Source organism: Bos grunniens, chromosome 11 (assembly GCF_055505025.1).
Source record: "Bos grunniens cultivar Pamir isolate PY7600 chromosome 11, Bosgru_T2T1.0, whole genome shotgun sequence".
Lineage (NCBI taxonomy): Eukaryota > Metazoa > Chordata > Mammalia > Artiodactyla > Bovidae > Bos > Bos grunniens.
This window is the reverse complement of record NC_141175.1, coordinates 12909726-12935690: the sequence shown is the minus strand read 5'-3', so window position 1 is coordinate 12935690 and position 25965 is coordinate 12909726. Positions and strand designations below refer to the sequence as shown.

Here is a 25965-nt window from a genome sequence, read left to right as displayed (position 1 = left end):
TTGGAAATTTCTTAACTGGGTAATTACATGAGTATTTGCTATATAATTTTTGTATGTACTTATGTGAGTATATATAATATATAAATATATGTACACACACATATATATACTTACATGTGTACATATCACTAAAATCAATGCATTTTCCTTTTGCAGATTATAGTTCACAGTTTACAAAAGAAAAGCACAGGGTTGTAGTTAAACATTTACATAGCAGATAAAACAGTACTTAAGTTCTTTGTGTGTTCTATTAGTCATCACAACGAAATTCTCAATTAGTATTATCCTCAATTCACCACTGAAATAACTGACAAAGATGAATGCTGGGTAAATGAAAACATTTTATATTATTAATCCAATTTTCAAGAAGATTAAAAAATCAAATATAGTACCAATTACCAATGTTCATTCAATTACAATGTAAGTATTATATTGAGGAAAGACAAATTCAGGGAGTCCCACTGCATGAAGGTAAACTCTCTCTTCAGATAAAAAGACCAGGGATAATAATCTCTGGGGAATTAAAAAAAAAAAATTTTTTTAAAGGTAAAAATAAGTATTGCTTCCAGTGGTTAGGGCACAAAGGCTATCTTTACTTAATGAGGATAATCAACACTTAGTATATTTTCATATACTAATAAAGAAAAGGTACAAATTAAAAATTTCTTTAAAATGATAACCAAAATTACCAAATATGTATTCCTTTTAAAACGGATGACAGCAAATGCCTAGCTCAGCAGAAAACTGGACACTAGCAAACATACTTTGCTTCTGGCTTGGAGTTGCTTTTGTGGCTTTTTGGTTTTTTTGTTTTGTTTTTTATCCCCCCAAAGACTTCTTGTTTTCTTGTGGGAGCAGGATTTTAAAACTTAAAAATTTTTTTAAAGGAAACCAGTCATTATGAGTTCAAGCAAAAAAACTACAGGACACCGATTTCTTTTTCCACCACACGTTTAAGTAAGTTCTAAAATGTCAAGTTTTTCTTTAGAGCCCAGCATTTTTTTTGCTGCATTTTGGGCTCATTAATACACATAAAGAGCTAGTTAAAATACCAGACTGAATAACTGAACAATGAGACAATTAACCCCAAATACAAAGCTCCACCTACTTTACTTCAAAGACATCTGAAATATAATAGATTAGAAACCATGAAGGATGATTCTCAGAATTAATTTTGTAATACATATTGCTTTGTATTTTAGATAAGGGATTTAAAATCTCCATAGAGGTACTCTAACACTTCTGAATTGAGTTAGAGACAATTGCCCTTAGCTTTGCTGAAGGTTACTGGTAGTTTCACTTGCCATGAAAGAGAAATAAAAATCTATTCAATTTCTACTGCATACTATAGTACAGAACTTAATTTTATCTACAATGTTTAAAAAGTCCCTAAGTTTCTACATGAAGTTTTAAGGTATGTATGGTTTCTTTACAGTCAGAATATAATATACTCAAAATCAACTGCTGTGCAACTTTAAAAGTAGTCCCTTTATGCTACATTACTTTTGCAATTTATAATATAACTTACACTAGTAAAGGATTACTTTGAAGATATAAATGTCAAAGTGAAACACAGAAAGGAAAAGTAAACTAAATACATTATTTGTCACTTGATTTAACTAAGACTTTTGATACTATTTCTATACTTTTTTGGGCTTCCCTTGTAGCTCAGTCAGTAAAGAATCTGCCTGCAGTGCAGGAGATCCGGGTTCGATCCCTGGGTTGGGAAGATCCCCTGGTGAGGGAAATGGCAACCCACTCCAGTATCCTTGCCTGGAAAATCTCATGGACAGAGGAGCCCGGTGGGCTGGGGTTGCAGAGTCGGGCACGACTGAGCAACTAACACTTATTTGAGCTTCCCTGGTAGCTCAGACGGTAAAGCATCTGCCTGCAATGCGGGAGACCTGGGTTCGGTCCCTGGGTTGGGAAAGTCTCCTCGAGAGGGAAATGGCAACCCACTCCAGTACTCTTGCCTGGAGAATCCCATGGACGGAGGAGCCTGGTAGCTATAGTCCACGGGGTCGCAAAGAGTCGGACACGGCTGAGCGAGTGCTTTGCCTTTGCCATACTTTTAGGTTCATTGTTTTCAGAAGTTAGCAACTATTCTTCATTGTCAAGAAATGGGTAATAGCTCACATGTTAAGATAAAAAGTAGTTGAGTTTTTTTAAAAAATGTAATTAGCTGAATGACAAATTCACTAGAACAAACGCATTTTTAAAAGAACATAAGTCTTAGCAGGAAAAAAAATTTTTTTTTATAACTAAGAGCTTCTTGTCTTGTAAATCAATTTCACACAATTTACAGTCAGAAAGATTCTCAGGAAAGAATATTTAATGATATGTAAAGACACTTACTTACAATATGATAAATGAAAACGCTGGACAGAAAACTATAATACAGCATGATCCCAATTCAAGGAAAGAAACACATCTAGTCATTATGGGAATCATAAGATGATAGACTGCTTTTCTTACTTTTCTGAAGTTTTTTAAATTCCTCTAGTGAGGAAGTATATCTTCACAACCTCAAAAAATTTTACATCTTAAAAATAAGTGACTCATAACTGACTGTAGGCATTGTGGGCTCTTCAAAGTGCAGATGGCATAATGATTTTTCTCCTTGAAATGATGTAAAGAGGTACACTATCTCAGTCTTCCAGGGCTTTTCCATGATGGACAAATGTTAGACTTTCTACTGCTTCTAAAACTGATCACTGGAAGGGCCAGAAAACTTAAATTCAAACTCTTCTTTGTATTCACAAATCTATCTTGTTCTTAAAATAAGAGTGTAGCTTAGATCCAAAGGGCAATTTTAGGTGTGAAGCATACTGAGTTATTTTCCTTTCTACCTCCTGCCCAGTGAAAAGCAATGATAAAGCTCAAATAAATACACTCTGCTTATTGTTGCTATTGTAGGAAAGTGGTTTGCTTGCAGGGAGGTCCAATAAAAATTGATGACACTCAAACTCAATCAAAACACTAGTGGCCTCTCCTATAGAATGCTTTTCCTGTCTTCCAAAAAGGGTCCCTCGTATGGAATTGTTAAGATTCTCTTTCTCTCAGAAGGCAGGCTTAGTTTTACTGGTTTTCCATTCAAACATACCTTACATCAGATTTAAAGAAAACTGTATCATTTTCTTTACTCTATAATCATATACCTGGGTTGTTCACACAGAATGCAACAACACTGGCCCTAAGGAAATATGACTTTTTGATGCTTGAGGCAACTGAGTCTTGAAAAACCTTAGTCCCAGGTGGTCTTGTGCTTATTCTCCCAAGTGGAAAAATCATTGTCATATCTTGGACAAGACTCTGGATTGTGGGGTCAGAAAACTGCTATCATCCAGCTAAAGAACTTGGGACAAAAAAAATCTTTCCTCTGCAGGTCTCATTTTCATCAGATATAAAATGAGGATGGGCTGTAGTACATTTTTCTTAAGAGGTCTTTAAATTCACTTCTGAAATCATTCTGCAAAGGTGAACAACCCATCATGGTTCTTTTATCTAAATATATATGATGAGAAACACACATTAAGAGCATTAAGAAAAGGAAGCGTTCTGCCTTCGAAACATAGAGTGAGATCATACCATGTCTATTGCAATGCCCAACTCATTCAATCCCAAAATGAAAATTTTCTTTTAGCCAAAGTCTTGGATTTTGGCAAACCAACCCTGAGCCAGGCTGGTTTCCTTTGTAAAAGACCAGGAGGAGTGAAAAAAGCTTCTTCTTCCAGTGGCTGGCCCTGAGGCTGGCTGCTGGTGCAGAAGACACACCTGTCTTTCCAACTGCCCAGCTTCCCAGCCCTCAAATGGTAGGCTACTAGGAGAGCAAGAGCAGTTTTATTTATTTCCCTTTCTCCTCTTTAAAGGTGATTTTGTTAAAACTGTACAGCTTGTTACCATTGTCGAATTGTGACTCCCTAGAGGATTATATATTTCTAAGCATGAAGGCATCTGTGTGGCAATAAAACATGCAACATGCCCCAACCACTTCATTTTTTTAATTAAGAAAAAAAAAAAAAGTTAAAGCCTCCCACAAAGTGATGTTCTGATGAGCACACCTCCCATGCAAGCCTTTCAAAATACTCTCAGAAAAGGCCCTGGGCCTAGTAAACCAGAGCCTCCACAGGCCCCATCCCATGGGTTCAGTTTCTGACAGAAGCCATGTGCCAGGATCCACAATGAGTGGAATTATAATCTGCCACAGCAATCAAGCCTTCTCCCAGCTGACCATCCAGAAAACAACATTGGCCCATCATACTTTTAAGGGAAGGAATTAAAAAGAAATCAAACAGCCCCAGAGAGATGGAAACACTCGAAAAGCAGAGGAAAATCTTCTGTTAAATAGTATGAAAGATCCAGGTTTCCCAAATGGCATTCAAGGCATTGGGAAGAAAGGCTGATGTCTCCCAGAGGGGACCCAGCTTTGATGACCAAACTGCCCTCAAACATCAGGCTGTACATTTTTGTACAGCAGGGTACCCTCAGGCGAGACAACCATAAATAGCTTAAAACAAGAATAGGAGATTCCATCTGTTTCTGGAATATTTCAGCAGCACCTGCTTTCAAGGTAAAACTCTGGGAGCTGTCCCCACAACCTTCCTTCTCAACTCCCTTCCCCATCCCCCATACACTTATTTAAAACTGAAGCAGCTAAAACACAATCCAAAAGGGTTTCTGCCATTCCACCTGCCTAAGGAAAGAGTCCTTTGATTTTTCTCCTAAACTGTATGTGTTGCTTAAAAAACACTGAAGCAGTTAGAGAAGCCCAAGTTCTCAAAACCAGACTCTATTACTTCTAGCTTCTTTTTTTCTGTGAAAACTGAGCTTTTTTGTTTATAGTAGAAATGAGTACAATACAGATGAAAAAAGGATGCAATAGTTGTTCTTGCCATTAAGTCAGAAAATGTTCCAGATCCTCACTTAACACAAAGTTTAAACATAAGCCCACACGCCAATCTGCATGGAAAGAAGGATAATAACTCCCCGATAAGATCCAAGGAACACATTCTATTAAGTTATTAAAAAAAAAAACAAAACACTAAAGTTGAGTCTTGAAAATTCCAATCTAAATCAGATGCTATTCCCAAAGTGATGTACAGCATCCCTCTAACAACCAGAAAACCCCAAGCTTGTGTAGATAGCAATTTCATGTACAAACATCAATATTTCTAACACCTGCCCCAGACCATCAGGTGACACAACATTTTCTATGGGATAAAGTCAAAATCTTGAGCATGGCCCACAAAGACTTTCACAGTCTTGTCCCAAGACTTTTACGGCACTGTCTCTCGCTATCGATCTTTCATCAGAATTCTCATCATTCTTTTACTGTACCTTCCATTTCTCTGGACCTCTGTGCACCAGTTCCCACTGCCCAGAGAGCTTTCCTCCCGTTCTCCTCCAGGCAAGCCTCCACTGATTCTCTAAGGTCCAATTTAACTGGAACCCAGCAGCAACACTTTCTCTGATTCTGCAAGTCAAACATGAGCTCTGCCTAATCTGTGACCCCAAAGAAACTTACGGATACATATTTTTTAAAAAAGCATCTATCACAATATATTTTAATTACTTATTTACTAGTTCCTTCCCAAAGACGAAGTGGCCCCCAAGACAGTAAGGGTAGTAGAAGTGAAATGGGAGATGGGTATCAAAATCAGAGGTGGCCTGGAACAGTGCACCTAGAAGCAAATTCAACTTCATATTTGGTAAAGGGCAAAAAGTATATATTGTTAACAGTTTGAAATACCAAGTTCAGAAAATGCAGCTTACCAAACTCTTGGATGAATAGGACAACTGAAAGGTTCTCATATGGGGAGCTGAGGCTAGATCTGTGTCTCTATTTTAAGGGACCTTGAGGTAAATAAAGGCCAAAGACCACATGTTATGCATTGCTCGTTCTTGAAATATGCTAGATACTAAGATACTTACTAAGTGAATACAAACTTTAAATGTTAGGCTAAAAAAAATTTAGATGCCATATTGATGAAACAAGTTATTTCTTCCCAAAATGGATAAGAGGTTCTGAACAACTCTATTTGGATATAAAGACTGTTACTCAAGGTTTCTCAAAAGCTGAAATAAGATCCCTATATATTAAGTAGAAAATTGTAGAACACAAATACTTTTAAAGTGCCTTTATAAAGAATAAGTTAATACTATATGGCTTATCTTCCATAATCTACTGCTCCCCACTCTAAGCAATACAGTTATGACTTTGAACTCCTACATTTCTTCTGATCATCCAAAACCAGAAGCTGTTTATAAACAGCATATTTTATTACAGTTTTAGCCTTGTTGGGTCATGTGTTTTTTGGGCAAAAGAAGCCACAAAAAAAGTGATCTAGGTCACTTTGTCTTTGTCTTACAATATTAAGATTTCAGAGGTAAATATTTAGTACATATTAGACTCAGATGGTGCTATCTGAGAATGCTAAAATACTTTCTTGGATTCTTGGGTTTATAAAGAAGAACAACTAACTTACTCATAACTCATGTTCTCCTAGCTGGTGCTTTTAACCTCGGGCTTCCCAGGTGGCACTAGTGGTAAAGAATCCACCTGCCAATGCAGGAGACATGAGAGATGTGGGTTCGACCCCTGGGTTGGGAAGATTCCCTGGAGGAGGACTCCTGTATTCTTGCCTAAAAAATCCCATGGACACAGGAGCCTGGCAGGCTACAGTCCATAGGGTTGCAAAGAGTCAGACATGACTGAAGCGACTGAACACACACACACACGCACACACCATCTAGTAACTAGCTAAATAATATAACGGTGACTCTCAAAGAAAAGTAAAATGCTTTAATATAAAGAACCAGTCAATTGTGGAAGGAAATAATGCATTTGACTTTATATACCATGGTATTTTTGTTAATAAGAGTTTTTACTTTAGTACAACTACAACTCTGTCAAGGTTAGCTGGTAACAAGAGTTCAAAAAAACTTTGAAAAAGAATTTTTTAAAATAAACTTAGGGATTCAATCCTTCATAAAACAAGTATTACTAACTGTCTACTACGTACAGAGACATTCTTTAATACGCTTTGGATGTATCTGTGAACAAAACAGGTTAAGAATTCCCAGGCTTCATGAAGCTTACATTCTAGTGGGGAAGAACAGACAATGCCCCTAACAATGAATCTAATAAGTTATATTGAGTAAAGGATGTCTAAGAACCTTTCATTGTAAAATTACGTCTAAATTTTGTAACATACTAATGACCCAATCCTTTATGGACACAATGCCTGTCCACTGTGTCACTGAATCCAAAGTGTAAGAATCAAAGGTGCACCTCTTACGACTAATATGAATTGTCCGGTAATATGAACCATGCTTCTGCCAACAACAGGACTTCGTATTTTCTCTTTGAATTAGTATCCAATGAGGCCTGTCCTCCCACTTGAGCCCCCAGTATTCTGCTTTTCCAACTGAATGGAATGGTTCTCCCTGTCTCTGAAAGTCATGCACTCCTCTGTCAAGCACTACACTAAGTGATGGGGATGCATATGCTGCTTAAGACACAACCTTTACCAGTAAAGAGTTAACTGTTCACTAGGAGAAAGACAAAAGAAGATCAAGGCTTATGAGTGGATAGCTTAAGAGTGCAAAGCATGCTGGGTGCATCCAGAAGATGGGATGATTACCTCTGCCTGGAAAAGGGGACTCTGAGAAATGCTCAAGCTGAGCCTGGAAGGATGGGTAAAAATGTATGAAGGCAGAAAGGTCTGATCGTTCATGTGGTCTAGGAAGCAAGTGAGCTAGGAAGCAAGTGAGCAAGTGAGAGAGAAAAAGTGATCCTAAGAAGCGAAATCCTAGAACAGTGGGGGCTATGTCTGCACAAATGCCATCACCAGGAACTACATCCCTCATGGGAAGAAATGGAAAAGCAAAAGTAAAGGTGGCAGCTGAGCAGACTTAAGAATACTGGGCACACTGAGAACATGACTGGAGTTTAAAACACACATTAACTAAAGGAAAAGCATCTGAAGCAAAGCAAGAAGACCAAACAGCAAAAGAAGATGATGCTAAATAATAATGTAACCCAGACCCAAGTCCCACCAATGTTCTCTTGGAAGACCTCTCCACTGGACATGTCACCAACCCGTTATCCAGGGTTAACAGCAAGTTCTTCCACTCACATGCTAGTCTCAACCCAGCAATGTTTCCAAATCAAGCACAGGGAAAGTGCCATTTTGTGTGCCCTGTACATAAGCAAAAACTGAATAAGATAAACAGAGCCTTCTGGCCTCATGTTAAATACCCATGAAATGCATGTCCCAGAATCCACAGAAGACTAAACTACAGCCACTATGCTCTGGGGCACTAGATTAGCAACAGTAAGAAGACACTATTCCACGGGCTCACTCTATGTGTTATATATAGCATATTGTAGCAAGATCATCCATCTCCCCAGCTCATCTCGGGAACTCTTCAAGGACAAGGACTAGCTCATAGTAAGCACTTGATTAAGGACTGACAAACAAGTGAATGAATTAACCCACCAAATTTTCCCCTATAGCTCCTAGCTAGTACACACCAATTGTACACACAATTGAAAACACACCAATTGCTGCTATTTTTCATTCTAAATGATAATAGCAAAAGGCTATTCAACTAGCCTGTCACAAACATGGCCCTACATGTAGATACAAACACCAGAATCAGATATGAGCAATTTTTAAACTTAAATTTTTAAATAAACAGTTTTCCACTCTCTGAAGTGTGCTGAGTGGTTGTAATTGTACCAATTCAAGAATCTCCCTTCCCTCAATACATACACCCAAGCTTTGAAAGAAACATCACATCCCAAAACATTATGGGACAAAACCTTTTTGCAAAACTTCAAGAACTTGGTTTAAACCCTCATCTCCCTGAATGACTACATAAATATGCAGTGTCCTAGCCAAGGCTGAAATACAACATCAGACAAAAATGTAAGAGAAAATTTTCTTGAAAAAAATTGTTAAATAAAAAAGTAAATAATAATTTATATCAGAGTCTAATACTCAGGGCAGGTAGTCCTTGGGCCTGGGCTAGAGGTGTGTTTGAGAACAGGAGTCTTGCAAAGCAGCCGGGTTTGTACCTCCATCTTAAGGTCTTTCCAGCAGTTGTCCTCTAGTGCTCAAATTAGATATACTATGCCTGATGAAGGAGCCAGTGGACTTCGCTGATTAAACACAATAATAAGATTTGTGTAGAGAAATGCAGAAGTAACATTTCTGACTGACAGTTATAGAGCTAAGACATTGAAAGTTAGCCCTCACCACCCCCATGGTGTTAGGGTGTGTGTGTGTCTGGGGGCAAGGGGGTCTGCTCTTAGTGAGGAAGAAAAGAAAATGCAGAGACTAGTACACCAGAGAACTACTCCTTCTGGAATTCATAGTGGGTCTGGCCTCGCTAGGCTCAAGCCCAAGATGGGAGACCCGGGTTTTGTCAGGGGCGCCTCCCTGCTATCCTGCCCTGTGCTGCTGCACATGAGCAGAGACAGGAGGCAGGCCCCTCTGCCACCTACTTAACCAAGGCAGATGCAGAGGAGAGTGTGTGGGATGCCTTTACCTCCCCCTCAGGAGGCGCCCAGCAGGAGCCCACAGAGCCAGCAGCTCTGAAATCAGATTTCCACACATCCTGCAACCCCGGAATATGCCATACCCCTCTGGCAGGAGGAAACAGAGCATTAAGTAAGCGTGCTTCTGGTGTGTGAAGGGAATTTTGGAAGACCTAAAGAAGCCTTCTCACAGGATTCTGCACTTTTTTCAAAACCTCTACGGAGGGAGCCAAGTTGGGAAACAGTTACTTACTCATTGACCCGAAAGGGGCAGGGGTGTTACTTTGAGAAGGACACAATCAGTGTCTGCAAGACGTCCTGAACTGCAGACACATACTTTATTAATAATCTTACATACACAAAATGTCCAAGGGAAAGCCTAACAGGCTAATTTCTGACAGCTCCAGATAACAGAAGGAGGAACTGAAGCCATACTGATTCTCCAGCTTCTACACACTCCACAGACGCAATGATCCCTTTTTCCACCCAAGGGATGTGATACAAATAAATAAATACAATTATCTGTAGAACTTAAAGTGCAAGGACAACATTGTAAAGTTCTTCTCCCCAAGTGCAGTGACTTATGGGAAGCAGATAGGAAAATAAAAAGAACAGCTGGAAAATTTAATTACAGAAGACCAACCCAAAAGCTGACATTGTTTCATAGAACTAGCCAATAGCCAAAGCCATTTTCCTTACCTTAAGATACAGAAGCAACTCTTTGCTCCTGAAGATAAGCGGCAGAACCCGAATCTCTGTTTGCTGTCAATGTCAGTGAGCACGAATGTGAAGTTCTGGCCAACTTGGCTAACTGTGAGGCTGCGCCAAAGAGAACAAAGGGGAAAATGAATGTGCAGTAAGTTTCCTGATAAAGTATCTAATCACAACAAGTCGTTGAACCTGTAACATTTCCTTTCTCAGTGGAATTCTTTATAAATGAACTTAACATTTACACACTTCAAGAGAAAAAACTGAGTGAGTATTTTTTAAAAAAGAAAAAGACAGCAAGCAGTGACCACCTCATCATAGCTACCAAACCTCCTACTTACTGCACTCAGGCAGGTGTCCCTGTTGAGCACTGCATCCAGTTTTGAAAGGTGCATCCTATTAACCTCATTTTACAGATGGAGAAATAGCCTAGAGTGCCACTGCGTAAGATGTCAGGTGGTAAATTGCAAAAAGCTGAATTTTAAACCTAGGCCTATCTGATACCAAAGTCTTCCCTGCCAGTTTGCTGGTAATGATGCTCACCTGATTATTCCTCTAGTTCAGAAAATAACAGGGACTGCAACAGCAGAATTTAAATGCCAGCCACAAAGTTAGACATTTGATATTATACTATCTCATTTACTCTCACAACAACCCTGGAACTTCAAGGATGTTCCCATTTTACAGAAAAGGAGACTATAGAACTTAATAAGTAAATAACTGAATCAAGTTCACGAAGCCACTAAGGGGAGGAGCTAGAATTCAAAAGAGGGCAGGGTTAGCTATTACTTTCCTAAATTCCTGTACCTTTCATAATTTCCAAATTTATGAGGACTATATTTTATATTTTATAGGACAGAAATAGCAAATGTCTTATCAATGCAAGATATTTTCTGAGAAATGGAAACAAGGTTTTACAGAAAAGCATTAAAGATAAAAACTAAAAATTCCTGCATCAACACAAAAATCAGCAGACCACACAAAAAACTAAAAACATTTCAAAAAATTAAGAAGCATATTACAAGTCAGATTAATCTAGAAACTCTTTTAAAGTTACAAAATGTTTTAAAATCCACTTTTTAAAATCAGTTTACCAGTTAGCCTTTGGATTCCTCTTTAAAAAGTCAAATCTTATACTTCCCTGGTGGCACAGTGGATAGGAATCTGCCTGCCAACACAGGGGATACAGGTTCAATCCTTGATCTGGGAAGATTTCACATGCTGTGGAGCAACTGAGTCCATGATCTACAATTACCAGGCCTGAGCTCCACAACAAGCAAAACCACCCCAATGAGAAGCCTACGCACCACAGTGAAGAGTACAGCCCCCATTGGCCATAACTAGAGAAAGCCCATGCAAAGCAACAGAGACCTAGACAGCCAAAAATAAATAAATAAAATTTTTAAATAGTTAAATATTACAAATTCTAGTATACAAATTTATGCAAACAAAATATTTTATAATTTGACACTGACTTATTCAAAGGAACTCATTAACTTGTATTTTATATATATATTTTACAAAACATACTCAAATTGATAAAATATTCAAATTAATGCTCTCACCTATAATTTGCTATAAATTGTCAGTAGAAATGAAAAATCATGGTTCACCAGGCCTTTTCCAAAGGCCGACTGATTGAGTTTTTGACAGCATACGAATTAAGTCTTTGAATATGGATAGCATTCTTTTCTAAAATTCCCTTATACAAGCCACATAAGAAAATTAAAGTATTTTAATTTTAAAAGACTATCAAAGTATTCCAGGACAAAAGGTCAGTGGACCCTACCTGGTCATATTTAAGGAAATAATTCCTGCCCTCAAAGAATGGTTAGAGATTACAAGAAAATAATTCAGAAAGCAAAGAGAGTTCCAACTCTTTTTTAACTAGGAAGGTGAACAAAAACAAGGTAGGAATTTAAAAGCAAGATGGTAATAAAACAGGTGTAAGTAAGTAATGCTATCCCTCCACCTTATGTAAGCCAGAAGAAGGAACACATTCCTATAAAAGTTATAGAGCTGTCAAGGGGATACCAAAACGCTACCTTCTTATGGCTGTTATGTTTTATCTATAAAGCTTGGATACAGTGTTACTATGGTGACTTAATACTATGTTTTAAAGGGGGATTATATGATTAATTTTAACAAGGTTGAGAACTGAAGATGTGTGAGAAACAGAATTCTAGCTCACATAATTAAAGTGATTGGGGGAAAAAAGTGGGCCTCATCAGAGGAGGGGGAAACCCTGTGTTATTAAACTATTTAAAGCAACAGGTCAAGATGATTCTAAGTTACAGATAAGGTCATGCTTTTATGAAGTACTATTATGTATTCATATAAAAGATGACTGTTCATTATCTTAACTAAGGTTTGGTTTCACTTCTAGAATTTTTAAAAAGAAGAATCCTACAAGGAAAGGTACCGATACAACTAGATGAAAAGAAAATACCCAGGATTTCTAGGAAAAGGACACAGAAGGAACACAACTTGGTTTGTGATCTGAGTGTCCTTAATTTCTCTATTATCTGTTCACTACCTATAAAAAGGCTGAAAACTCTTTCAGCTACACTGTAGGCTCAAAGAAAGGTTCATTACTCATTTGCTTGGTTCAAATCCCAACTCAACCACTTCCTACTGAGCCTTAGTTTAGCAAGTTACTTAACCTCCTGAGCAGCTCAGTTTCTCCTGAAAACAATCATCCAACTCAAAGCATATTTGGGGAATAAGTGAGTGTCTGGTACAAAGGCTAGACCACAGTAAGAACAATTAATAGAAGAGACACAAGTTGATACTTGCAATGAAAACTAAATTTCATCTTAGAATCTTCTTGACTCAGCTTTGTAATATTTGAAAGTGGAAATACGAAGGCTGCCTTTCTTCCCTCTCTATAACATCTTTTCAGCAAGGGGGAGTCTTCTGGGTGACCAAGAAAGTTGCTCATTCTTACATTAAAGTGAAAAAGATTCTTTTGGGGGTGCCACAACTTAGAAGGTGGGCACTTACTATTCTCAGTTGATTCACTTTTTAAATTCCCAGCAGGATGAAGTACAAGTCATTAAGAGCCCCAGATCATTAAATCCTAAAATATTTTTTCCTTGGACAGTTCAAATTAACATTCAAATTGAGTTCAGATTAACTCAAAGGAGTCTTAATCTTCAAGGAATTTATCATTTCCTCTCTACTTGCTGAGGTAGTCTGTAACAGTGTTCACTATTTCTCCATAAAAATGACTGTGGGGAAAGGATTGGCTTTCTTAAAGACTGCAGTTTTTGTGATTACCTCCAGGATCAGAATCCATATACTTTTTTTAATAAAAATCAGATTTCATAATGATTAAAGGCAGTGGGAACCTTAGAAACCAACTCATCCAACTCTCTTGTTTCATAGATAGGGAAGTTGAGGCTCAGGATGTTTTATTGTGGTGGTGATGGTGGTTTTGGTTTGCTTTTTTTCTTTTCAAAATAACCAAGACCAAAAGAAAAACCCACACACAATTCTGGTTGAAAATCCTTTCCATTCTGCCACACTGCATCAAATACAAGGAAAACTCTCCCAAGAAGTTACTATTTAGTTTAAGGAACTCAGGTATGTGAGGAATTCAGATAGTTGTCTCATCAAACAGACTAACTATACTTCCCACTAAGCAAGAGAAACCAAACTTGAGTACTTCCAGAATTAAGCCCAAGCGACCAGAGCCAGTATCACCCTTAGCTGTGCTTTCCACCTAGCTGTCTAGGTGAATACAGAAAATAGAAAACAACAACCATCTCAACCACAGACTTTAAATTTCATGCTGCCTCTTAAATGCCTGTCAGCCATTCAAGACCCCTCCTGCAGCATTTTGCCTAATCTTCAAATTATTTATAGGTTCAATGTATGAATGGTATGAAGCATGTGGATGGATAGTTTGATTCCAATCTTCCAGTCAGAAATCAGATTTCCTATATCAGCCTCACTTTTAAGTTTGAGGTGAGACGGTGGGATGGCATCACTGACTCAATGAACATAAGTTTGAACAAACTCCAGGAGATAGTGAAGGACAGGGAAGCCTGGTGTGCTACACAGTTCATGGGGTCGCAAAGAGTCAGTCATGACTTAGCGACTGAACAACAACACTTTTAAGTTTAGCTACATATCTTACAAACCAAGCAAGTACACTGCGCACTGGAACAAGTACTGAACATACAACATCCATCCCGCTGTGGAGCTGCCTGTCTCGATGGAGAAGCATAAACAAACACAAAGCGTATAGCTCGTGATAGTGTTATATGAAACCAAAGAAAGAACAAAGAGGGAAACAGAAGAAAAGGGAAAAGCCCTACTGAGATAATATGGTCAGAGACAGCTTCTCAAAAATGATGACAATACTGACCTAAAGGATGGGATGGAGTCTCTTCACTCCAGAACAGGGGACTTGGTGTTTCAGGCAGAGAAAGAGCTTCACAGAGAAGCTGTTTCTTTGGTTAGAAACAGCTGGGCATGCTCACGGTACAAAAAGGACTTCAGTACATCTAAGGCACAGGGGAGCAGAAGGAAGTGATTTAAGAAGGTGCTAGATAAAGCAAGCACCAGATCACGCAGAGTACTCCATAGATCATGGTAAAGAATTAAGATTGACTGATTGATTAGTAAGGGCAATGGAAAGGTATTCAATGATTTCAATCAAGAGAATAACAGTCTGGTCTACAGTTCTATAATTTTTATCTGACTCTTAGATGGAAAAGTTTGGAAGAAGGCAGAAGCAGAAAAAGAGAAATCAGGAGGCTAGAGCAAGTCCAGGTGAGGCTAGATGGTGGCTTAACTCCTGTACTGAGAGTGAAAATGGATCAGGTGGATAGATAGAGTCAGCAGATGAACTGAGATAGAGTTAAAAGGCAGTATATTACCATTTAATGGTAGGAAAGACTAACATGCTTGGGAAGAGCTCCAAGAGTTTTATTTGTGATATTAAGTCTAAGAAACTTGTAAATAGAAATGTCGAGTACATAGCTGAACACACTACATAGGAAATCTGGGGAAAAGCTTGGGCTGCTGCTGCTAAGTCACTTCAGTCATGTCCGACTCTGTGCAACCCCATAGACGGCAGCCCACCAGGCTCCCCCATCCCTGGGATTCTCCAGACAAGAATACTGGAGTGAGTTGCCATTTCCTTCTCCAATGCATGAAAATGAAAAGTGAAAGTGAAGTCACTCAGTCGTGTCTGACTCTTAGTGACCCCACGGACTGCAGCCTACCAGCCTCCTCCGTCCGTGGGATTTTCCAGGCAAGAGTACTGGAGTGGGGTGCCACTGCCTTCTCCAAGGCTTGGGCTAGAGCTATTAATCAGAAAGGCATCCACGCAAAGATGGTGTTTCACACCACAGTAAAGGATAAGATCACTTAGAAACAAAGTTCAGAGAGATACAAGAGAAACCAGGACTAAGTCAGAGAAACACCAGTTTAAAGGATGTGCCGTGCTGTGCTCAGTCATGTCTCTTTGCGACCCCATGGACTGCAGCCCACCAGGTTCCTCTGTCCATGGGGATTCTGCAGGCAAGAATACTGGAGTAGGTTGCCATTTCCTACTTCAGGGGATCTTCCCAACCCGGGGATGGAACCCAGGTCTCCTGCATTGCAGGCAGATTCTTTGCCATCTGAGCCAGCAGGGAAGCCCATTTAAAGGATGAGTAGAGATCAACAAGGAAGAAAAGAAGAACCACCAGGCAGAACAAGCAGGAAGGAGTGGTCGACTGTATCCACAGGCATCAAGATAAAAGACACCTACCGAATTGAGCAACATGGAGGCTTCAGACAATCTTGATAAGAAAAGCTCTAGCTGAATGTCAGAGCAGAAGACAAGCTTAAGAAGGCAGAGCAATAAATTAAATAGTGCAGGTAACTCTTCCAAAAAGAGGAGAAATAGGCAGTAATTGAATGGGCATGAAGAATCAAAAAAGTGAAAGTGAATTCGCTCAGCTGTGTCCAACTCTTTGCGACCCAATGGACTGTAGCCCACCAGGCTCCTCTGTCCATGGGATTTTGTAGGCAAGAATACTGGAGTGGGTTGCCATTTCCTTCTCCAGAGGATCTTCCCGACCCAGGGATTGAACCTGCGTCTCCCACATTGTAGGCAGATGCTTTACCATCTGAACTACCACAGAAGTCAACAGACTTCATGAAGAGTCAAAAATGGCTATTATTTTTAGGATGGAGGAATACCAGAATGTTTTTAAGCTGTTAGGAATAATTCCATACAGAATACAGGCAGAGGCTTATGATGCAGGAGAAAGAAGATGAAACGTAAGGTTTGGACTTTGGATTAGAATCCCAGATATACCACTCACTACTGATGTGATGAGCATAGGCACCTTTCTGAGCTTTATCTCTAAAATAGGAAAAATACTTACTTTGCAAAGTGGTTTTAAAAGTTAGAAATAATGTATACAAAGTAACTGGCATCTAATAGGTACACAGTGGAAGTAATTATTATTGTTATGAATTTATAAAATTTGAGAGATGGAACTGAAACATTTTACCAAACCTGTTTATTACAGCTTCCCAGCAAGTACTTATTGGGCCATCTACTGCCAAAGCATCCACTGCAGCTGCTTCTCCTTTCCCTCAGAGTATATGAAACATCAGACACGAATCAAGTTTTATCAAACTACCACATCTCCCAACCTTTAGTCATATGAACCTCAAAGCTTCCTTCCATAAACACACCTTTCATCTGCCTAAGACTCGGGTTTTTTACATTAGCTGCGCAAAGATCCAATTGGCAAAAATGGCATTGACCCAAAATGCCCGGAGACTAAGAGTAGGTAACACACTGCCAAATATCTGCTCGAGAAACTCACTCTTAACAACAGAGATGCCTCCACTCCCTCATCTACATGAGCCTGGCAAAGTAAAAATGAATCATAACTAGAGAATCAAAAAAGTATCAAAACAGAACAAGTATCAAAAGTAGGAACAGCAGGGATCTAGTTCAATTCCCTCATTTCATCCACGAAGAAACTAAGGTGCTTGTGGGAGAAGTCACTTGTCTAACAGTACACAGCAAGTCAACGGCAGAATGAAAACTATAACTGAGGTCTCCTAGTTGCTACCCTTGATGCCCTGTCCACTAAAGCCCAATTGCTTCATGGTTCTCGAATGCTATACAAAATGGTCACGGGGCATAGATTAACCAATAGTTCAAGCTAAACCAAGGGATTAAACCAAGGATGGAAAACAAGGGATGAAGGTGGCCAAATGGATTCCGTTTTGAAAAGTACAGCAGGATGAATGTATAGAAGTGGAAGCAAGAAGAGAGGTCTGGGCAGACACATGCCAATGCACTAATCATGTGCCTCAGTTTCATCTTTCAATTATCTGAACAAAAATGGGTTTAATTTTCTTCAGTTATCTGAATTTTCTACTTTTTCACAATAAATATATATTGCTTTTGAAATAAATGTTAAGAATGCTTGGTTAATTTGTGGTGTGATGGATCTAATGGTGGCAGTATGATATAGAACAAGTACGATGGAACTGGAAGTCATACAAATGTGGGTTTCAAAAGCAGCTCTACCACTTACCGATGGTGGGACCTTGGGCACATTACTGAACCTCTCTGAGGCTCTGTTTTCTCATATGTGGCTTTATGACAATGGCAATGTTGCCTTTAGTTGTAAGACAACATTTAGATGTGTAAGCCTTTAGTGAAGGAAAAGAACACAACACAATTCATGGCACATAACAGATACGTAAGAAAACGGTAAATAGCATCAGAACCACATTTGCACCTGTGATTACATCCTAAATCATTAAATGATGCCTCTGCCCTTGAAAAGACTGTCATTTCACTTCATGCTTATGTCACTCGTGTGTGTACTAGTATAATTAATAGGACAACTGAATGGTAGCTGGTTTTATGGTTCTGAAAGAAGACAAGCACAAACATGGAGAAGAATAGCTTTTCCATCATCCAGTGAGTCTCCTGAGTGCTTTGACCAACTGAAGCAGGTTGCCAGCTATCGAGAGCAAGTAAGTAGCACTGCAATATGAAGTGGTATTCAAATCTTTAAGAGACTGCTTTCATAAACAATAATAAAAATTTTTGAGAGTGATACAAGGATCTCAGCACTGTCACTTCACTGTTCCTTTCCATCAAGAGCCTCAAGTATAGTGTAGGGGAGACATGACTTTGGCTTGGGAATAAGATTATCTGCTTTTTATTCCCCCAGCTCTGTAATTACATAGTTGTGATATAAGCAAGGCATTTCACCTCTACAGATCTTACTTTCCCTTCTGTAAAATGGGATGCTTGAGTCAGATGAATTTCAGCTTTAAAGTCCTGTGGTCTTATTCCCACACATTTTCAAGACCCCCTTTCTTGCGAGAATCCAAGCTCTCCGGACACACACAGTATCCTCAGCAGGAGGCTCTACCTGCTCGGGTCAAATGATCTCTAGATCTCTAGGCTCATTCAGTTTCTTGTCTACTTTGCTCTTCAGTGTTGGGATCTCCCATTTACCCTCTTCTTGCTGTCCTTGCAGTCTCAATACAAGCCTCACTCACTATACAATGTTTTCTTTGACCTTCTCTGTCTTTCCCAACCTCACTACCCTTTTAGATAGATATTCTTTACTGTGTCTTTACAAAACTTTCTGGACTAGACTGAGAAACATGTGAAGAGTATGATACCATTTCCATATCACCCAACGTAATGCTACATATCCTGAACCTTCCTTGGTTCTTTTGTAAAAAAAGATACCACCACCATCTATCACCTAGAGTTGCTGGGAAGAATAAATGAGGTATTACTGTAAAAATGTCCAGAACATTGACTAGAATCATTTAAGAACTGAAATACTAATTCTCTTCTTTCCCTCCCTCTATTTGATGACTGGTCTTCCCACAAAGTGGTCTACTAAAAAAATGCACTCATTGTGGGAGACGGACATCTAAACTGTGCTGACAGCCTAAGCAATCCTTGGTAAGTCACAATTTCTCTACAACTCAGATTTCTTCCAGTGAAGAAAACAGCACTTGTTCTCATCTTTTATGACAGGAGGATAAAATGAGATAATACATGAGAAAACACTTTCTTTTGAAGAGCTACCAGCATTATTATGTTTCATAACTCCTAGCTTCAGAAAGAAAAATCTTAAAACAACAGATGAGACAGCAAGATGTCAATGTTAACGGATGATTTGATGATGACTGTGAAAATCCCACTCTTGATATATACCAGAAATATCAGAAAGTTGTATTACTGTTCCTTGAGGTAGAAAAGCACAGATACTGAAAAGATTAGGAAGCTTTCTTTTTTGAAACTAATCACCTGAAGCATTATTTCTCTCTCATGCCAACATACTTTCTAAGTCAAACAATATCATAAATACATCTGGGGTTTCGTGGGTCTTGGAATCTGGACATATCCATTCGACTGTGCTAACTGCAAGCTAATAAAAAACAGTGACATTAAAACTTCAGTTTTGTTTTGTTTGGTAAATAAACTTAATTGGCTCAGTCAGTAAAGAGTCTGTCTGCAATGCAGAAGACTGGGTTTGATCCCTGGGTTGGGAAGATCCCTGGAGAAGGAAATGGCAACCCACTCCAGTATTCTTGCCTGGAAAATCCCATGGACAGAGGAGCCTGGTGGGCTACAGTCCATGGAGTCACAGGAGTCAGACACAACTTAGCGACTAAACCTACCTACCTAAACTTAATTATTATCATCTTCTCTGCACTGAAGTATGCCACAGGTAGAAGTGGGGCAACAGAAAAGAAAAAATGCAGTCCCCCAAATACAGTGATTTATTTGTATCAATGAGAGTTATCAATGCCTACAGGGTGGGTAAAACAATACAATCTAAGAAAGAACCATTGCACACAGTAAAGATTAAAATATATCCATAAAGAGACATTTCAGTTCCAAATGTTTTTGTGAAAAAAAATATATATATATATGAGGAACACAATTAGAGGAGGCTAATTTGGAGAAAAGCATTTTAGAAGAAAGATGTTTTTCCAACAAAGTAAAGCCATCAGACATTACTAGTGACAGAACAAATTTTAGGACTATGCTTTTAGTCCTAAAGGACTAAAACCTAAGGACTTTGCTTTTCTTCCATTCTAGAATGTAATTACTCAGACAGGTAGGTAAGTAAAGATGGGTGTGTGGTGTGAGAGAGAGAGAGGGAAGGGGTGTGTGTGTATTTGGAGGGATTTAATCTCCTTGCACATTTCTTCTAATATTAGTTTATAAAGTCAATTAAGGAATACCTATCCAAAACAGATCACACTCTAACAAGGAGTCATATAAAAATATATTCTTATTTTTCTTTGTTAAACATCTCGCCACATTTTTAAAACATTTCAGCTTTATTAATCTGTATAAATATGTCCCTGCCATAATTTGTAATACAGTTTATAAGCGACTGGAGGAGATTTCATGCATCGCTAATTCATACATACAAATGTGAAGTTTGCATTAAACCTCTCTAAACAAAACCCTATTTCCTTGCTTTTTTTAGAAGCAATAGGATAAAGAAAAGACAAGAAGACTCTCATTACAGAGACTGACCCTCTTAAAATTAAGGCTATTCTGTTTTGAGCATCAACCTGCTACTAAAACAGCCCTGGTATCAGGATTTTAAAAGGCCTGAGTCTGGAAAGACTACAGTGGTTGACTGGCTTAAAAAATAACATGTTAGAATCAGAGAAAACAGTGATTATAAGTGGTTGGCAACATTCCAGAGCTGCTTTTTAGTACTCCTTTGCTTTTTAGTACTCTTTTAGACTCCTTTGGCTACCAATTCCCATCTCACACCATTCTTAGGTTTATGCCAAATAAACCAGGACACTGCGAATACAAAGTGTAGAAAAGATCCAAGCAGAATACTACCCATATGCACTCCAAATCACTAAATTCTTTCAGGCCTGCCTTGTCTGGGTATACTAAAATATACAACAAAACCTTCCTGAAGATGGGCACACTGTATAACTTTCTTGGAACAGATTATGGCACTTATTATTTATAATGATATTTTCTAAAACCTCTATCACTAAAAGTAGAATTTTTAATATATAACATTTACACAGTTTCATAGTTCAATTTTCCATGAAGAGAACATTACAAATAGGCAGCAATCAAGTGAAAAAATAAATGACTGCAAAAATAATGTTTAAACTATAAAGAAAAATATATAGACATTTCTTGAAAATAGGATAATTGTTTTGTCATTTTATTAACAGTTAGTAAATTATAGTTTTATTAGTTAAAAAAACTTCTAAAATTGTTTTAAAAGTAAGCCATTTATTTATAAATTAGCTATTGGCTTATTTAAAAACAAAAGTAATCCCTCAGACTATTTTAATTATCTTCAAGTTATCATATTTGTACTGCTTCAAGAGACAGTGAATCATAATGCAATACTAAGGAAATATTCAGATGACTTATTTTTTAGTTTAGCAATCTATTGAAAATGCTTATTTCCCCAAAGATACTATTCTTAGCCAGCTACACAAAATTCAAGACACTATTTGGCAACATGCCTTTTAAATAGCTGAATACCTTTGAACAAGTTGGGCCTATGTTGATTTAAAGTTGAAGTCTAACAAATTTAAAACAAAGTCCATATAATACTCATAAGGCAATATTACTTGGTTAAGTAAAATATATGCATATTTCAATAAAAATTAAATAGAACTGGATTAAATACCAACCATTCTTAATCATGGTTTGAGTCTGATAACCAAAATTTAAAAATTAATGTCACATAAACTACATCATACAAACTAACCAGTGCAAAGCTCTAGGCTTTAAACTTTTTGATGGTGTCAATAAAATCCCCAGGAAAGGAGAATACTGTAACTCTCCTTGGAACATAGGTGTTTTAAATCATGGTTAAACAGACAGAATGTTAAGAATGGTATGGTTTTTATTTTCCATAGCAAGTTTATTGACACTTTTTCTTTCTAGTAAAGTTTGAAAATCTGATACTACCTGTCCACATAGAAGGGGAAACAAAACTTGGTCAGAGTCTGTAGAACTTCCTGTGGAGAGAAAGAGAGATAATTTATACATCTAATGGGACCAATAAATCTAACATTAACCACGGCACACAATCTAGCAACTTTACCCTAAAGAAAGAGGAGACAGATGAAGAAATATGGGCTTTATCAATTACATGGGAGGAGTACCAGGCAGTCAATCATGAGAAATAATAAACATGATCAAACTTCATTAAAAATGAAAAATTAATCAAGAATCACACATGGGCAAGCAGCAGGAGTCGTGCAGGAAAGCTCTGAAGGGAGGGAGGCGGGTGGGTTGCTGAGTGTTAACACCCCTCCAGGGACCATCTCCAGCCTGACCATATGGATCAGAGTGAATAACACTGAGCCACATGGGTTTGGCCTGGCAGGGCCGCTGTTGCTGGCACCATTTTTGCCTGTTACCTAGGAACAGAGGGGGCCAGGATTAGACAACGCTTCTCAACATCAATAGGCCAAATCACAAGCAAAATAGAGAACCAACTTGAAGATAATTGTCCCCAAACATTATCAACTACATTTTTTTTAGAGTTTAAAACTTTATTTATTTACATTATAAAGAAGTTACCATTTCTGGCATGAATTTATTTTGTAATCAAAATATAAAAATTTTAAGGGTACAGTATTTTTAGTCTTTATCATTAAATATCATTATCAAAATGGTACACACTTACCTGCTTGCAATTTATAAAAACCCAAAGCAAACTACCAGTTTAAATTTCTTTTTACAAATATGTATGTATATAACACCAAACATTATTCCGGGAAAGTATGCAAAAGGGTACAAGAAAAACCAGACCCTTCAAAGAGTTATTCATAAAAGAGAAACTTCTAACATTAAGAATACTATATGAGACACAATATAAAGTGGTATATGACTTTTCCTAATAGATACACTGCACGTATAGAGAATATATACGCTGCAACACACAAACTCAAGTAATTATTATTTCCTTCGTAGAATTTTCTCTAACTTGACTTAATTTTAAAAGCAAACTTGGACAGACCACAGTTGGTGCTTATCATAAGTTCATAGACCAATGTTATAAATTTTGAAAAAGTATTCCTTTCATGCACTTGATTTGCTTTTTAACAATTTAAAATCCCAACTTCAAGACAAAATGAAGAACACATTTTTCAGTCATTGAGAAGCTGGTTCAAATTAAAACAAACCTGCCCATTGCAAATCCTAATCCAAGTGATAAATTAAAGATCAGTTTACAAATGTAGCACTTTTCTAACCAATAATAATGAATTATCAATGCTAACTGAATTGATGCTTCTCGCTTCATTTATTTTTAAAACCAGTTCTATCATTCAAGAAATAAACCACATCAATCTAATAACCCACTCAATGAAGCAGAAAGCACATTGACTTCCTCTGCCAGAGCATGTTCTGCCTACATAATTCAATTGAGCATATCCTACTTTTTAATATCATTTTGGACTGGATGTATATCACAGCACTGTTAAGGCACGTGGTGAAACAGAAAAGGAAAAGAAAAGTGAAAAATGGTGAGTAAGAATACTTCAGCATATCCTGGGGGCATTATTAATACATTAGTTAATTTCATAATGTGGCATAGTCAAAGACTATATATGTATGTGTGTATGTGTATATATTGTTTTAAAATTCATGTTAAAATAAATTGCAATAGGTAACAGGGAAACAGAAAAACAATGGCAATTTCTCAATGCATAATGTTATTATCAGGCCAATACTGGCAAAGAGATCATACAAAATATTTATTTTAATGTCTGCAGTTTTAATTATAAAATATATTATAACCCCCCACAAACTAGGCTCTTAGGATTTACATGCAAAATGAAATTCCTTACAAATTCCTTTCACATCAAGTTTCAAATACCACAAAGCATTGCTTGACTCTAGTTCATGTACCAAGCATTCTTTAAAACTCAGTCCCCTGTGCTCACTCATTGCCAACATCAGCTAAAAAGACATTTTATCCTTTACCCTTCAAAAGTTAGAGGTGCAGAAACACTCCTCTACTCTATGCTGGAGTTGAGCTGCCAAAAGGCCTCAAGATTTTTTGAAAGAAAAGACCCCCATGGCTACAGCAGAGTCAGAGAAATCTGATATGACCAACTTATTACTTACTACAATATAGAAACTACTTACCACTTTCTAATGTCAAGAGTAATAACCAACCATGAACTTGTCTGTCAGATAATATTAGAACAAATATCAAAATACCCAACGTAGGCCGAGTATAACCCACCTCCCAAGAGTTTTCCTTTTTACTCCAGAAAGCAGTGGTAAGTCTAATTAAGCAATGGGATGGAGGAGGGGAGGAGAGAAGGGAATAAAGGCAAATGTAGGCACATGTTTGTGCATTACAATATGTTTCTTCATGTTTGTGATATTACAAGAGCTTGATATTCCAATTTAAGTCAAACAACATGGTGGTGTGCTGTCAGAGAAGAAAACAAAAATGAGCATTACTCTGTGTTAGGCATATTCACACATTATCTCAATCAGAACTGAAAAATTAACTTCTCAGTTTGGGGAGGACAGGAAGAAGGGGAAAATAAGTAATGTTTTCTATAAACAAAAACTGATGAAACAAACCAATTTTCTTAATACTAATGTTCTCCCCTATTTATAAACATTTAACTACCTGATCCTCTCATTCCAAAGAAAAACACAATTAGTTTGATATGAAAAGTACCACTCTCGGAGAAAGGGGACTTTAAAAACCCTGATTTAAACATATTTTGAGCCTTATGCTTATAGTACAGTATCCCCCAGTCTTTCAATATTAACTTTACTGGGAAAACAGTCACTAGCCAGTTACCAACCCCTTTTTCTCTCTAGAACCTGTGTTAGAATCTCTAGTGTCTCTGGCTAGAGAACTTTCTTTGTGGAAGGTAATTTTCTTGTTTCCTCCTCTCTATCTCTGTCTGTCTCTCGCCTACCCAAGCTCTTTCAGACAACTAGCCTCAGTACAACCTCAACTGCCACATAAATCGGTCTTCGAGATGCAGTCCAGCTGATGAAATGTAAATGACCTCATTGCTAAGGCAGGGGGTGGGGAAGACTGTGCCAGCTCTCCAGATCAATTCCCAAGTTTATATTTTCACAAATCTTTTTATGTACAGTTTGATTTTTTAACATTTTAATGAGCAAAAAGTGCATCTATAGTAGCCAGTCACCACAGTTAAAGTGCAGGGCATGAACTAGATCCCAGGAGGGAACCAGTCCACCATGTCACCACTGGCTTTAGGACATTCGCCACCTGGTTCCATGTCCCCAGGTTCCAACTCTTTTCATAATCAAAACACTGCTGACATTATAAACCCCAGACGGGTTTTCTAAAATCCCTCCCAATCAATATATCCAACACATAACTTATTGGAGACAACACTGAGCTCATTGATTAAGGAGAGTTCAGTAGCAAAGTTTTCAAAATAAATGAGACAAGAATACAGCATTCAACCCCTTTGTGTCACCAGACAATTTATGAAATAGGCAATTTCCAAAAGGGCTTTTCTTCCCAACACAATATGCAATACTTCATGTTGGAAGAAGTAACAGCAGAGGGGGCAGGGAGAAAGTGTGGAGGGTGGGTAGTTGCACTAACCTTTCAGTTATGTGTATATTAAGCAGCAGATCACACAGTACAGGAGAAAAGCAACATCTACAAGCTCTGCCCGCAAGGAGATAAACC

At 37.9% G+C, this 25965-nt stretch overlaps 1 protein-coding gene across 26 annotated transcripts in view; it reads right to left on the bottom strand.

Annotated features, from left to right (window-relative positions):
- DENND1A (DENN domain containing 1A) overlaps positions 1-25965 on the bottom strand; it is a 533371-nt gene that overhangs the window by 341855 nt on the left and 165551 nt on the right. For 21 of the 26 annotated variants that reach the window (XM_086325282.1, XM_086325296.1, XM_086325278.1 and 18 more), the window contains 2 exons: positions 22227-22276; positions 10244-10363 (listed from right to left, as the gene is read on the bottom strand). The exons of 1 other annotated variant lie outside the window; for it this stretch is intronic. In XM_086325282.1, coding sequence (XP_086181408.1) covers positions 10244-10363; positions 22227-22276 — 170 coding nt within the window. Of the gene's footprint in view, positions 1-10243; positions 10364-10593; positions 10684-11817; positions 12009-22226; positions 22277-25965 lie in introns of those variants that run through there. 4 more of the 26 variants (XM_086325286.1, XM_086325285.1, XM_086325294.1 and 1 more) reach the window with 3 other exon arrangements.